At 40.0% G+C, this 16,669-nt stretch overlaps 1 protein-coding gene across 1 annotated transcript in view; it reads right to left on the bottom strand.

Moving 5' to 3' along the window:
- The window catches only part of TMEM132C (transmembrane protein 132C), a gene marked incomplete at its 3' end in the record, with an annotated part of 154,374 nt that overhangs the window by 19,284 nt on the left and 118,421 nt on the right, over nucleotides 1-16,669 (bottom strand). Inside the window, exon 5 of the mRNA XM_008948036.1 lies at nucleotides 6,715-6,858. Coding sequence (XP_008946284.1) covers nucleotides 6,715-6,858 — 144 coding nt within the window. The remainder of the gene's footprint in view (nucleotides 1-6,714; nucleotides 6,859-16,669) is intronic.

Raw genomic sequence — 16,669 nt, 5'->3', positions numbered from 1 at the left:
CACAGTTCATCAGCCACCAAACATCAACTTCAGGAAGGTCATTTTTGGAGGCCTTTGGGGGTATCTGCACCATGCAGTGGATGTGACAGAGATCCTGTGCTTGTTCTGAGCCTGCTGGTGTGTCCCTACAGCCCTGTGCAGAGACCCCAGCTCAGGACCCACAAGCAGCGTAGCTGTGGTGGCTCTCAGCACGGTATCACACGCACCAAGCTTTCAGCTCCCAGTTCTGGAGCTGGCCAAGGGAAGACTTGTGGCACCTTCTGAGTAGTCCAACTTTTCTACATTCCTTCCAGAAAGTTACACAATTACTTTATTTTTCTTAAAAAATGAGAGTATTGCTACAATTTTGACAGCGTAGGCTGAAGTACCTGAAAGAGGCATCAATCCTCTGTGAGGAGCTGCCTGCACTTTAGAGCAGAGGAGGACTGGCAAGAGTTGGTGCTGTTTACATTGACCCCTCCATGCTTTCACTCAATCTTGCAGGACTGCCATAAAAGCATAGAAGACAGCATTACATTAAAGTGATTGCACAGAATATGGCCTGTTTATGATTAGACCACAGTGGATTCCTGGAAATCCCATCTAGTGTGACTTTCTATTTCTCCCTTTGTTTTACAGGGTTGACTTAGGAATGAGACCTGTTTTAATCAGTTTTTCCACCTACTCGTTACTCAGCATGCTCAGCTCTACAACAGTTGCACCTAGATAACAAACTCCAAATAGAGTTTTATTTGACCTAAGTAAAAAATGAGCAATAAATCAATCACATTATATTCACCATAGGAGCTTTTTATTGGAACTTAATGTTCTTTCTTGATCAAAATAGCTGGTAGGAAAAACCCGTTCTTTCTAGCCAGCTCTTTGTTTTTATTTTTTCCTATAACCTGCACTAAAAACTTGATGTGAAGCCTTCAATCCTCTGAGTCTTGAAGGCTTTGCAATATAGCCCCATATGAAGACTATATGTGTATGCTGAGGTGCAGAACTGCAATGCAAGTCTGGACGCTCACCCTGCCATGTGCAGCAGGAGTTGAAAGGTATGGGGGAAAATGTAACGTGTCAGTGACGTGCCAGAGTTTCCAACGGGGTGAAACCTGAACCTCTGCTTCCCCTCCAAATCACCAACTGCACCACACTTCATCACAGTCCACCACAGCATTATCTGCCTCCAGATGCTGCTGGTAAGAAAGCACAGGGAAGAAACCGTAGATGCCATGGAAAGCTTTGTTTTGAGCAGACTGAGCCTTCCCCTGACAGACACTTGTACGATTCCTCAGTTTTATATTTTGGCAGTATCTTTTATAATGCTTCACTGAACCAAGTACCATTATCTCCAAGCTGTGTTTAGGCCCAGAAGCAGTGATTCCCTACAAGGTCAGCTCTGAGATGCCTATGGAGTAACACTTTGGTAGGCTCAATGGGAAAAGGAGCAGATCTGGAGTTAGCCCTGTGGGGAGCAGCACACAGAGCAACCTCGAGCATCTCCCTAGCCTTTAGCACTGCAGTGCACCAGGAGAGGACAGTCACACCCTGGTCCCCACACATCTTCATACAGGTTTGGACAGACCAATGCACTTTGGCACTAGCCCTTCCTTGAACATACCACTTCACACTCTTTCATCACACCCATACTTCTGTCATCACCTGTCCCCATCTAACCATTCCCTGGGCGCCTGTGTTGCTCTCTCTTGGTTGCATGTCTGGAAAGTTCAAAGGGATGCAGGGAGCAGATGAGCCCTTACACTAAGCAGACCAGGTACCAGAAGCTGGTGCTGCAGTAGGACATTGCCCCCAGCAGTCCATCAGCAGTGAGGAGAAGCTGACCCTGATTCAGGTCAGTGTATTTGCAGAGTGTGGGGACCTCTGCTCTCACCAGCAGAGTATCAGCCTTGCTGACACGTGGATAACCATGCTTTTCTCAGCAGGGCTAACACAGATGAAGGGCAGGATGATTTCCCTCAGTGGTGGACGCCTGCTTTTGATCGTGTTGCCCCAGTGCATAGCCACTGATTCGAGTCAGAGGAAGGAGCTTTCTGTTTGGTGCCCAAACAATATGATGAAAGGGCATCCATAGATCTTATTTTTGTTATGACTTTTTAACCTGGAATAGTCATGGCACTATGATAAAACATTAAGGAGCCCAAGGGACTGTCCCCACACCATTAAAGTTTCAGGGTGAGTTTTCGTGATGGCTTTAATGAGTGCAGCACTTTAATGAGTGCAGGATTGAAGATTAAGAGTTCAATTCCTTAATAGCTGCCTGTAGCTCAGCCACTCAGCTTGGAACTGTGTTCAACCTACTGCTAGAAAAATGCATAATTTGACTTTTAATAAAAATACCTATAGATGCTGCTAATTAGTGGTTCCTAGTTCCCCCGCCTATGAAAGTTAAAATAGTGGTTCTGTATTTAGTTTAAAAAACATTTCAAGTTTTGCAAGTACTGGAAAGGAAGGAAGAGCAGTGAGAAGTCTTTGTGGTTAAATAAACAACTGAAGAGGTTGAAGCATAGCAGCTATTTGTGTAAGATTCTGTATATTAAGACAACAGCGAAATCTCTAGAGAAAGAAGTGCTGATGACTTTTCTTAGGAAATAGGGCATTGTCATATGGTTCCAGATATACATGTTTAAAAATAAATTACTACAATTAGTAAACAACTATTTATCTCATTAATATGTGCATCTACCAGCTTCCTTAGTGGCAAACTTAGGTGTTTCTGCATTGTGTGTTACTCAGCATCACGACTGACCTTCAGTCTGAACAGATTCACAAATGGACAGCAGACATTTCAACTTGAGCTTTTGTCTATTTAGTAAGAATGAATTTCAATTCATAAACTGTTCCACCACAAATGGCTCTGAACAGAAATTCCTAACATTCTGGCAGCGGCCTTTACCTGTGGTGAATGTCATCCTCTGCTCATCAGTCCTAATGAAACCAAAAGCCCACTGTTCATAACATCTACTGATGGACATCTTAAAGGTAAGATAGGTGTTTCTATACTTCAAGGCTAATAGACTGAGACTAGTATTTAGCTTTTAACTCACCAATTGCAAAAAACAGTAATACAATAAGAACACAATACTGTGTATACAACATCCCCTCGTAGCAAAAGGAAAAAAGCCAGTCCAAGAATGATGAAATACAAACCCAAAATATTTACAGTAGCTTCTGAAATACACATAGCACTGAAGATTTTTGAATTCTGGCTATATAGAAAAAACAATCCTCCAGTTTATAAGCATTATCCAGAGTTTTCAAACTGGCAACATCACAAGGCATTGCAAGTCCCCTGAAGCTGTGCCCTTCTTCACAGCACAAAACCACATCTGTTCTAGCAGCCAGGTGACCTGGGAACCTGGAGCAGTATTTGCTCTTGAATAAACTGCACAGAAGCACCAGCAAAGGCAGCCACGTTCCACTTGATTTTCCAGAAGAGAATTAACTAGTAATTAGTGGAAAAAACCTTGCAATTACTAGTAAAGGAACCAGATATATGGATCTTATTTGGTAACTTCCAGCTTAGCAAGGTAAGATTTGGCTGTTGCTTTATTTTTACTACTATAATAAATTTTGTGTCCATTTCTAAAAGGTTCGATCACTGTATGAAGTTCTGGAGCATTCAAAGACTTTTAAAGTCTATTAAATCAACTGTAAATTTGGAAGTAAGGAGTTGAAACTATGAGACAATAAAAAAAGTACAAGCAGTAGTAGTGAGCAGGACACTGTGCACTGAGCTGCCTCGAGACCATGCTTATCACTAGGGAAGCAATTACCTGCTATTTGCAGATATATCTTAGGTTTACATTTCCACTGGGCTCTGTTATTGAGAAGAATGTAATTACAGCCAAACCAAAGGCACTGTAAAACTTAATATAAGTAAGCTTTGATCTCCTGGCCATTCAAATTATTAGGCAGAAACACTATCTTTAGGGTCTTTACATGAACCATACAAACAGATCCTTATTTGGGGACTAAATATTATAAGCCACATGCTAATGGGCACCAATCATCTTCAACTTCTAGTCTAACTTGTTTATATTTGCCTGAATCCAAAGTTATCAGAAATTCCACGCAACTGAAATCAAACAAAAATAGCTGTGTGAACCTCCAAATGATAACACATCTAGCCCTTGTCAAGAACTTCTTTATTTCCTTAGTTTGTGGTTTAAATTACTCTAGAGGCTTTCATACCTGTGAACACGTTTTGGTTCTGCTATGACAGGGATGCTCAGGAGCACGAGCTGCAAACACATGCACTTGTTCTTTGTTAAAGAAATCATGATCCTTTCCCAATACATAAAATTTATGATGAACAGGACTTTGTTTTTTTAGAAGACAGGTTACTCCCAGCAAGGTCTTTATAAGAGTATTTTACAGAGGAAAATGCTATAGCCAAAGGTTTAACATAAAAGCTTGATGGGAAATTTCAAAATTAATCAAGGATGAAAGGCCTTTGTGCACCATGTGAAGCTTTCTGAGTGCTCTAAAAATCACAACCAATATGAACATGTCAATTTGACTTGAACCCTAAACTTCATTTTCCCATTGAAAGAATGTTCCTGGAAACTGGAACATTCTAGATGAAATAAAAAAGCCCTTCTTCCTTTATTATAAGATGATAAAACTTTTTTTTTTTGCCAAAACTCTTCATTGAACCCTGTTTGTAGCTGTGTGTTTTGTAGCAGTTAGCACTCACGTCACAGATGCATTCCTCCAGAGTTCCTGCATATATTTCTAAATACACAGAAGATAGTTTCTCTATTCATCTGAGCAATTTAAAAACATTTCTGAAAGGGAAGAAATTACACCTGAAAAATTTCTCTACCTGATTCCAATAAACACTGTGTGTTAGCCTCCAGTTATTTGTTTCACTTCACCTTCTGAGTGGCTAGACAGGGAGGCTTCTAGAAGCCACTTGACAACGTTCTGATGGTGCAAACAGGCTTCATTTTAAGAAACCCTTTTAGTGGAGATAAATTATTTCTGTAGAAAATAAGAGAAGAGCACAGCGGGGTCCCAAGTGCTAATAAAAGGACACAGTGCTTCAAGAAAACGTTCTTTCCAAATTGTTAGAGAGCTGCAATAGTCCAGGCTGTGCTGCAATTACAGTGAGAACACTCTTTTTTTGTAAGATTTGGGAATTTCATTTCTCCTTGATCAATATGCTTCAAAGCTATAAAACTCAGAAGCCATTTCTGCAGAGAGATTCTTATTTGGGCAATTATTGTGCTGTCATTTTCTATGCATCATCTAGTGATCTATAACAAATGCCCATCAGAGATACAATTTTTTCCCCTGATCTGAGTCTTCCTCTGAATGGAAGAACTTAACACTGGCCATTTTCACTGCTGGAAAGAAGAAATCCCTGTGGGACTGGACTTACTAGGAGAAATATTGTAAGCTATTTAAACAAGACGACTCATCTGGATGATCTCAAAGTAGTCTTTTTCTGAATTTACTTTTTTAATTTGTGAATACTATCTTGAATTTTTATTACTCAGCAATGTGGTTTCCAATAAGGTCATTTTCATAGGAAAATGGTTAACAGTTAATTCTTTGAGATTAAAAACACTGTAAAGCATTTGATATAACAGTGCACTTCAAGCCCCAGGAAACTGGAGAGATTTGTTTGTCTCTAAAGGATTCACTGAAAGCAGAAAGCTTTCTGTAAAAGTCTTCTACAACAGCTTCATTAGTTCAAAGTGTGACTATTTTTCCCACCTACTTGGTTACTGTTGTAATAAATGCTTCTACATAAATTCAACAGTGCAGAAAACTGTTGGATCCTGCAAGTTCACAGGGCTTTATTGCTTTCCATGAATCTACAAACTGAACTGACTGTACTACGTAACACTGCAGCAGTACTATTTGTACACTATACATCCAGGAGAGCTGACAACACGTTAAAAACACCTAAAGACACTAAAACCCACCGTGCTATATGCTGTAAAATCACACAACAGAATAAAATCCCTATTCAAGAGCTTATAGCCCCAGGGTAAAACCACCCTTGCTGAAAGGCCACGGAGGTCCTGTGTGGGAGGTGGAACGGGATCCACGCAGAGCGTTGTCTCTGCACTGCCTCCTCCACTGCTGTGCATTTCCTTCAGGGCTTTGCCTACACATCCACAGCAGAAATAGCTGTGGTGCCTTAAGACAATAACACTGCCCCACTGGTGTTTGTTAGGCTGTGACAGTCAGCTGCTAGTGCTAAGCTGATGGACCAGTCATGTGAATGTTTTCTAGCCACTTCTGTGCAGAATCAAACTGTTCATTCCAAACAGCTCCCAGCCGAATGTGAAGTCGACCAGGATGACTTTGCATTGCATCCAGTCCATTCCACTGGTGCAGCTGTGGAGATGAAACTCACAGCTAGAAAGGTGATAAGAAACATCTGGAGAGGCAGTGCTAACCACAGAGCTGGTTTTGCACTGAATGAACTCTGTGCAACAGAGGATTTGAGGTGACGTTACCAAGACATTTTAAAATTAGGACACACATAAAAATGAAACACTGAAATTCTGCTGAAACTCAGTCTGATGGCTGTACCACTACACATAATTATTTTCTTAAAAATCTCTTGCCTTATGCTTTTGAAACAGCAGTACAATTAATTGGCAGGAGTTCATTTAGTGGTTGTTCCCAGCCTATCAACCTTTTGCGTATAAAAAGACATGAAATTTTACAAGACAATACATGGCATGAACTTACTTTAATGACGTCTTCATCAGAGGATTTGCACTCCACTGATTCAGAGATGTCTGTCACAGCACTGTTCTCCTCGATGGAGACCACTTTGATGGGCACTGCCACCGTTCTTCCCGTGAGGATGGCGGTGTTCAGAATCTCCGTGTCCTGTACCCAAAACAAAGCACAGCTAAAGAGACCTCCAAAAGGCAGGCATCAGCTCTTCAGCTGGACTCAAGAAAGATGCATTGGTTCGAAGAGGCTAATGATCTCATCTCATCTCATCTTCAAATTGGTGCAACTTGGTAAAATGTGATAAAACTCTGATTATATTTTATCTGCTAAATAAACCCAGTCAGCTGCAGTGCACACTGTGAAATAGTGAGCAAGTGACTATTTCTCAAGTATGTGGAACTTTTTCCAATATTTACCTTTCAAAATATGAGTTCAGTTTTCACTAAACTAGATTTGACTGGCAGTTTTCGGGACAGGACACAAAGCCTCAGAAGGAAAAAATATTGCTCTTTGAATCTAATCCATTGAAAAGATGGGGCCTCTCGGTGAACTCTGTATCTGGAACTGTTTCAAGACTATTTAATTAATGGCCAGTGAAGCAGTGTAAGGAATCCAGAAGTAGTGATGCCATTAACTGCAGGGAAAACAACGAGAAAACGTAAAGTCTGAACTTGAATCGTGGCATATAAAAAAACAGCCTTACAATGCACCATCAACTAAGCTAATGCTTCTAACTCCTGAACTGTTTCAACACCGTTGTATTCCAAAGATTCCCATGCAGGAAGAACTTTAAAATTTTCTCCAGCTTTTCAACCTCCAATTCTATAAAGTGAATAAAATATTCAGCAAAATCCTCAGCACCAAAGTCATGAGGACTGCAGCCACTGATGGTCAACAGTAGGACACTGGGGCACCAATACAGTTGGTACTGTTTTCAATTCAAGTTTAGTGAGTTTTATATCTAGGTCAGATTTTCTTTTCATCTTACAAGTTGTTATTTCTAAGGTTCTCCTACAGCTCTCGTAAGAAATCCCATCAAACTTACTTAAAAAACCCACCTGTTAAGAAAAGAATGTTGGCTGTTCTAGAAAAGTAAAACCCCTAAATAAGTCCTACTGCATATATGAAAACAAAGTTACTCAATGCAGTAAATCAGAGACAGATTTATAAACAACGTTATTGGAAAGTCTAAGGCCATTCTCAGGAATTCCTGAATTTCAAAGGCAGAGACCACCTCCAGACAGCCCCCATACAAATTCTGCCAGGTACTGGGCATTTTTGAGCAACAGAACTTAACTTCTTAACTTCTGTCATCCATACTTGAAAATTTTGTTTCAAAAGTACTTATTTCCATGTATTGGCATCTTGTTAAATCCAGAAACAGATGTGAAAGAAGCAGATCTCAACATCTGTGAAAACAACTCCATAAAAACCTAACTACTCTTCTGTCTTTAGACTTCCACAGGAACAAGCATTGAGTAACTCATACAGGTTCACCAAAAATCAGGTTCAACATATTTTCATTGTTTATTTGGCTACTGCAAGTGCTGTATGTCCTTTGAAATTAATCTTTTGTCTCGATCCCTTAAAGCCTTATTTTTTGTGACTCTGAGTGTTAAACACTGTGAACTAAGGACTGCAGGGCAAAAGAGCAGCAAGAGAATTTGTGGAAATGACAGGACATCTTTTCAGGCTATCTCAGCTCTGCTTTGAAATAATTCTGCTCAGATCCAGTTTTTCCTTAGCAACTGATATGTATTCCTGATAGAGAAATCTAATTTAAAGGGACAGCTTCAGAGAAATCCCATAAATAGAAATGAGTTTCAGATATAAAACATACTCTGTGGCTTGGGGATTTACCCATATTTGCATTTAATGGTAATTTATGAAGTTCAAGACAAATCAGAAACTCATATACACAGGAAACAAAAAAAGAAGCAAGCCCTGCACTGCTGCCAAGAAGATAAAACCAAAGGCCTGATTATGCAATGAGGTGAAACTTCTGTGCCATAAGCAGCAGAGGAACTCCATCATCCACCAGCCACGGCTGCAGCTAAGCTCTCAGAGCTAAGCTCTACACCACAGCCTCACAAGAACAGCACAGACAGGATTAAAATCCAGTATTTGCAACAGGCTTAAAAAAAAATTGGATGCAATAAAGTTAAATACAAGTTGCTGCTTTTCTGTAGGAACAACTAATCCTATAAATACAGGTGTCAAGATTTAGGGACTACAGGAGAGAAAAGATTCAATAGCAGACCACAAACTGAGCACGTCAGCAATTGCATGCTGCTGTGGTTAAGAAACACCAAAGATCCCTCCTGCAGGAAACTGTATAAAGAGGAGCATCACCTCTAAGATGTGAGGTACTCCTACCCTGCACTAGCAAGGCTTCAGCTAAGGGACTATGTCTGATTTTGAGAACTATACTGACAAGAAAAAACTTTTTCAACTTAAAAGAAATAAAAAAAGGAAGAAGAATAAATAAAAGACTAGCAAGTAAGATTCATGAGGAATGACTGGAAGAATTTGGATTGTTTAGACCAAAAAGGATTATAGGGAGAGATGACTACTGTCTCCATGCACATAAAAGTCTTCCAAAAATGAGGAAGAATAAAATATTCTCCATGTTCATGGACAGAGCTTGAGGTAATGGGCTTAAACTGCAACAAGGAAGATTTGTTTGACGTTAAGGCAATCTTTATTATAAAAATAATGATAGAGAATTGATGGAACAGGTTGTCTGGGGCAGAAGAAAATGCACAGTCTAGCCTAAGAGATCTCTGAAGAACAGGTTATATATCATCCAGAATGAACATACTTCTTTGAGTCAGGTAGAAGAGGAAAGGGAGCAGATGACCTCTTGTGGTTCCCTCCACCCCTGTATCTTAGTAGTCTCCATTTTTTCAAAATTGAATGATACCACAATAACTTATATTACAATTTAAATCTAAAATAACCCTGTTCTGCTTCATTCATCCCAAATAATATCATCCTTCTTCAGTGGACAAAAGAAAATGATCTATACCTTTAAAATGGAAAAGCCTGACAGGCAAACGTGAGTGATATTCCTGCTTTCTACACTGCTGTATAGAGCAGGACTTATGGACCAATTGTTAACTAATAATCTGTCACTTCTGTTTCTCTCTTTCCAATAGGTTATTATTGGTGTATTTGAACTCTTCAATGGCTTTGGTATAAAGCCATTATTACAAAGGTTAAAAAACCTTTTCAAACTTACCAAGACCTTTCTGGAGAGAAGACAGAAAATTTGGCTACTGGTACATTATGAGCAATTAGAAACCTCAGTATTCTGCCCTTTGCTAATGGTTTCATTAAAGGAAGTAGTGTGCATTTGAATTAATTTATTTTAATTACTTCAGAGATGAATCTGCCTCAAAAACTGTAAAAGGCATCATCTGGCATGATAAAGGGCTACTGAAATTTTACATCCCTTCTCTGTAGCCCGATATGAACTTCAGGAGTTTCAAATTCACAATGTGCATAAGGGAGATGGAAACATATTGGAGATACTATCCAGTGGCTTCATAGTACAGTCCTTAGAAATCCTCAGCATTTGAGGCAACTGGTAGCCACCTAGTTACTGCTGCTAGCTCTGCTTTGAGCAGAGATGGGAACCTTCATATTTGATCTCCACTGAAAGCAGTCATAACTCATTGGTATGACACAGATTAAGAAATACTGAAGTAAAAGCAATTAATATATTCCACACTCTGTTAAAAGCAATTTTCAAACCTGTCACTTCCTTTAATTCAGCCTGTAAGTGCCTTATGCAATTCAACTACAATATTAAAAAAACCCCAAGTCTTGATTCTGTTGTCTTTTTGTGTGTCCTATGCCCCTGTATATGGAGTAGCCTCATGGCACAACTTCTGCCTCCTCTGTTTCCTTTATATTGCCCCAAGGAGCCAAAGAACAGACCCATTGTCTGCACCCACACACAAGTTGTTAGGCAGAAAACTCTAAATAATGTATGAAAGGATCTATGGTCCAAGACTCCTCAAAAGCTGAAGTGAAACTCATAAAAATAAAAGGAGCTTAAATAGAACTGTCTGTTTGTCCCACAGCCCTGAGTACTCTGAACGTGCACCACAGACAAGGGGGCTCAGACTCAGCACCCAAACCTGCTTCCCTTGCATTCTGCCACCTCCTGTAATACCCTTGATTACCCACTGACAAGCAGGAATAGTAGTTGAATCTTGAAGGGCATGTCAAGCAACAGTAAGAAAACAATTGTTCTCACATCACAACAGGAAATATGATAGCTGGTATAGGCAGTGATTTCTACGTTTAATTTCTAAATGCAATATATTATCCTGTTTGCTGGCTAATTTGGGAACATACCAACAAGATTACTAAGAAAACTTCAGAGAGACTAAGAACTCATTTAAAATGTAGGCGCTTTTCAAAATCACAATATCTTGGCCATTTCCACATTCTTTAATTTTTAAAATCCCCCAAGAACTAATCTACTTTCTGTGCAGGCAGCACACTAAAGTTTTAAAATCAAATTTATTTTGCATGGTAAAAAAACCCTGAAAGCATCTGATAGGAATGTTTGGACTTGTTCCCAATAAAATCAAAATGGGAAAAGTAGTGTAAAGTAAATTGAAAAAACAGAGAGACAATGAGTTATAAGTATCAATATCCAGGGTGGAAAGAAGTTTCTGTAAAGCTAAAAAAGCAAGGCGAAATGGAGAAGTACTCATATAATTCTCATGGACACAGGAGGGAGATTTGAGCTCTGAGCTTCCTTGGAAGCCTCAAACTGTCTGAATCCCAGCGATATCTGGCTCTGCAGAGACACAGTTGATTTCCTTGTATAAAGACCTACAAACACCTGATTAGAATGGTTCTTTCCTGTTACCAGGCCGTACCTTCAATGAATACAGCATATGATGGAAATAATTACTACTTAAACATATTTAATTAACAAACAATAACATTAATGAACTGTTTTTTTTCTTCCTCTATATGGTCAGAGAGGAAGACTCTGGAGCTTAGACATAAGGCTCTGATCAAAGGAGATACTCAAAAGCAAACCATTGAATTGTGTGCGTAAGAAATTACTTAAAAAATTTACTGCTGACTTTTAACTTCAACCTCAAGATCTCATAAAAATAGAACTGAGTAAATGTCTTCACCCAACACAGCATTCTCAATATCCACTAACAAAACATCTGCTCTTTCCAGCCCAGATAATATCTTGTGTACTAGTCTAGCTCAAATCAGCACTACATTTGCTTGCTCAACCTCCCAAATATTTTGCAAAGGATCTAAACCATCAGGTTCTGTGTCAAGGACACAGAATTGTACCTCCCACACGGAAGGCTTCAGAAGCTTCAGTGACTCCAGACAAGAAGCCCTGAGGTTACAACCCGATACCTATTACAGTTAAAGAAAAAGCTTTTCTCCTAACATATGTATGCAGCAAGTGTGGTGTGAAATCTTCATAGCAGGAACAACTTCTACTGTTCATCCACCTTCCCCAGATAAATAAAGAGGGTTGGACAGGTTTCACACCTTTATAGGTAAGCACTTGAGAAGTTGTGACCCAAGTACAACTAGTCAGGACAAAGGGGTGCTCCCATCTCTCATTCATCTCCCTGCACTATTGATTTGGGAGGGGGGGGAAGAAAGATTTAATCAGGAAGCCCACAGGCTAGACCTGTGAGTGCTATCAGCCTGGTGGGTTGGAACTCCTCTTTGTGTGCTTGCATCAAGCTCCCACAGTTACAGATCTGCTATTACGTTTGAGTACATCAGGAAAAGAATTAACTGGCATTTCAAAGAAAACCAGTGAGACTGGAGTCTGGGAGGGAGTCAGACTTGCCGTTGTACTGCACAGAGACGTGGGTTCAGCAAGACCAGTGTGTAGGATTTGATGCAAGAATCACCACTCTACAGGAAGCCTCAGAGCTCTCCTGCTTCAAGCTCATGCTACGATTCAGAGTAACCTAAAGTTTCCTACTCTGGTCTTGGTTAATGAGGGTTAATTTGGATAAAGTCCACTAGCAGCAGTCTTGCCCCCCTAACATTGTCTTCCACAGCTGCAGTCATTGTGCTGCTTCACAGAAAACTTGGCAGAACTGGTTTTCAGGAAAATCAGGACATTTTTAAGAAGGGAAAATAACATCCACAAAGCAAATGTATTCCAGCCAGAGCTGAGAACAAGCATGTGCTCACATTTGGTCATTTGAAGTTAGGTAACACAAGGCTGACTCTGCAGGAATCTCACATTTTATTCCAGCTCTGTTTCAGACAGGGAACTTCCACTGATGTCAGTGGGAGCTCTGTGCAAAGAGCAAGAATACAGAATATGAACCTTAGTTGCTTCAGTTTAGCTGAAGAGCAAACCTCATGTTGATCCAACCTCTCGGTTGTAGGAAGGCAAGCATTCGGCCATGACTAATTTAGGAACTAATTCAACATTAAATTGTGGCAGAATGAGGAAGCAAAGTGACAGCTGTTTAATTAAACTCTAAATCCGATTAGATGGTGTTATCAAGAGAAATCCATGGAAGCCTGAGGTCATGAGAATGGTCCTGTTTACAGGCTGAAAATTCTCTAACTGGAGTCTCATAGAATGATGTTAATCATAGCTTAGCATTAAGATTTCTCCCTTCCACAGCCACACTACCTTGTAAGTAACAAATCTGTGCTGTAAACCTGAAGGAGGGATACAGAAAAGCCAATTAAGTTTTAATTTATAAGGCAAGTTTCTTGAACAATTTTCTGGCAAAGAGGCAGCTGGGCATGGTCTACCTTAAAACCAAACCAGCATTTGTCTTCTGGGAAGAAGACAGAAGCAGCAGGCCCTTGCATGATGTTGGCAGCACTTGAATTGTTGGAGAAAAAGTCTACACAGGAGAGCTCCAGGAGCTGTACTGTGCTTCCAACTATTGTTCAGCCCATTATCCTTGATGAACAGTGACACCTTGGCAAGTCATTTACAAGAGAAGGGCACGGAGAGGTGGGAGATACAGTAAAATCCACATACACCACCTGCAAAGCCCGTAAAGAGGCTACTCATGAGCACTATGTTATGCATCACAGGAGTCCAGGGCATCCCAGTTAGAGTGCTGCACAGAGCTGTGCTGCATGCAGACAACTGTTATCCTGATTTGGGAGTCTGATAACACAAAGGCTGTAGATCTGACTTATTAATACTACTAAGATTACAGCTGATTAACAAAATAACATTGTTAGGCAGCAGACTGTTTATCCACATAATCCCATGATTAAAAGTGAATTATACATTGTGCTTTCTGCCAGCTGGATCCTCTGACACTCCATTTTCACAGACAGCATATACAAGGGAAAGAAGCTGACATTCAGGTCTTAAATTTTCAGCACTCACTCCAGAAGAACAGGAGTGCTTCTTCAGACCAAAGACTCTGGAAGATTGAGGACCTCCCTGAGGCAGATTCACTTCATGCACAGCAGGCAGGGAGGGAGGAACAGCAAATTTTGTTGGTCAGATTTTGGGTTCCTCTTTTCTTTCACTTGATTCCAATCCTATTGGCTCATCACGTGTAAATCCTGCTCTTCATCATTCATTGGTTTACAATGTGATGACTTCATGAGTAGTACACACTGCAGAAGAAATGGGGTAATGCTGTTAAGCAATACAATCAACGGGGGACAACTTGCTTAATGGCATCCCTTAGTACTCCAACATGGATCCAGATGGAATCCAGGTTACTCCATGACTCTGAGGGCCATGCTGCCAAGGAAAATGTAAACTAATGAATAAACTAACAGTGATGAAAAATTGGGCCATTCAAAATCTACATAAGAAACAGACTTATTCAATAGAAGCTGCCATTTCTGCAGCCTGTTTCTGACAAGGATAGTAGAACAAAGGATCTCAAAGTTTCTTTTGTATGCTAATTCTTCTTGACACACGACAACACTGTGAGGTATCTTCTCTTTATTAAATCTTTGTTAAATGGCCAACAATGTACATGGCACAAAAATTAAGGACAATACCCACCCTGAAGAATAAATAATGTAGAAGTCAAACACAGATAAAGCATCACCCATGGAAAGACCCAAAGGTAGACACTGGCATTGTTCTGTCCCTAGCAAGCACAATGTTTGTTTGAAGACCTTGATGAACATGATGTTTGTGGGTCTCCAGAAGCCTTAAAGAAGGTAAATGGAGGAAATATGGAAACAAGGGCAGAAAGAAGGCATTCAGGCTTGTTTCTCACCTCCCAGAAGAATGGCTTTGACCATCATAAGTACACAGGTAAAGCCCACCAGTGCCCATGTTAGGCTGGGGCTCCTCACCTGTTTCTCCTGGGGCTGGGCCACTGCAAGGAAATCAGTGGCAGATTCCTGGGCCCAGAAGGAGTGAAAGCAAATGGTGCTCACTTGGGAGGAGAATGTCTTGGGCCCAGCACAATCTCCCATGTAGTTTTTGTCAACCATGGGATTTATGACAAGGATCTGAGTGTATTTTCAAAATGGGAATTCATTGTTCTGCAAATGCAATGCTTTTTTAATCAATGATTTTGTCTCTCTACTGTCTCCATATTGAGATAAATCTTAACTACTGGCCCCCTACATTAGCAACAAACTGTTCCACTTCCCTACTACAGTTTTCAAATACCCTGCTAGTGCAAGTTTTGAGTCCTGATAAATTATGCTCTCCAGACAGAAAATGGGAATGTAGGATATATTAACAGATAGGGATGCAGAAAAATATCTTTGGAATCTTGGATGACTAATCCACACCTTCCTTGCAGTGAATCTACCCTGCTGGCATGTGGACATGCAAAAGGGAACACAGCCAATGGTTACCTGGATTTAGCAGATGCAAGCTGTATTGCTAAATGTAATTCATCACTCAAAAGTGAGCACCTCTTTTAAAAAGCAAGAACGGGAGCAATTGAACAAACTTAACTGTGCCTTCAATTGCTTTGTTCTGTTTAGAGTTAGTGATGTAAAATGATGGAAAAATGTTACAGAGCCATTACTCAGCTCTGGGTATCAGTACAAAGACCACATTGACTTCAGGTCACGTACAGAGTCTGGACTCTACCCAGATTATTATCACAACAGTATCTCACTTCTTGCTGCTTGTAATTTTGAAAAAAAAAAGTAAAATCTTACCAGCCCAAAGTTCCCATTTGCATTAACAGTATTCTGGCTAGCAGAAAAATGAGCAATAGACACAGCTTGTTATATAATAAGGATGAACTCTCCAAAAAGGACAGTGAAAAATATTTTGCTTCAAGCCATGGGCTGATGAATGCCCCTTCTTCAGAACTTACAGCAACATTAATTACACTAGAAGACGAGATATCTTTCTGTGATCTGCTGAACACGGATAACCACTCTGTTGTCTCTTCATTTCCAGCATGTTTGAAACTAGGTAGAATAAAGAAATCTCATTAGACAGTAGGTCCACAAAGGCCTCTGAAGGTCCCATCACTTTTGAACAACTGAGAATCAAATTCAGATTTATTTTAATAAATTTGTTTCAGAAGTAAATATTTACTTTACTGGATTTGTTATACTAAGTTTATCATATGCAGTTCAAAAAACCAATTCAAAACTTGCTTTTGGAGCTGTAGTAGTTTGCCACGTACACTGAGACTAATCAAGAAATCTTATTTTCTCTCTCTTGTGGAATCAGGGTGCAAGTGCTTCCATTAATATTTCTACCAGCAGAGTTCCACTGCCTGAATATCTATGCTACTTGTAATCATTCTTTGTATAAAAGTAAATCCATTCTGGCTCCATGTGATAGCTGGATGTCAATATGCTGAGCAGGGACTATAATAAGAGACTGTTTCTACAAGCAAGGAGGAAAAAGGAGCAGCCAGATCAACTGATTCTCAGCACATCTTGGTGAATAACTGATTCTTGTTGTTTTCTGAACAGATCTAGGAATGAGAAAAAATCATTCCCACACCATCTGACAGTTTAGGTT

Source organism: Merops nubicus, unplaced genomic scaffold, assembly GCF_000691845.1.
Source record: "Merops nubicus isolate BGI_N331 unplaced genomic scaffold, ASM69184v1 scaffold4269, whole genome shotgun sequence".
NCBI lineage: Eukaryota > Metazoa > Chordata > Aves > Coraciiformes > Meropidae > Merops > Merops nubicus.
This window is presented reverse-complemented; position numbering and strand designations above follow the sequence as displayed.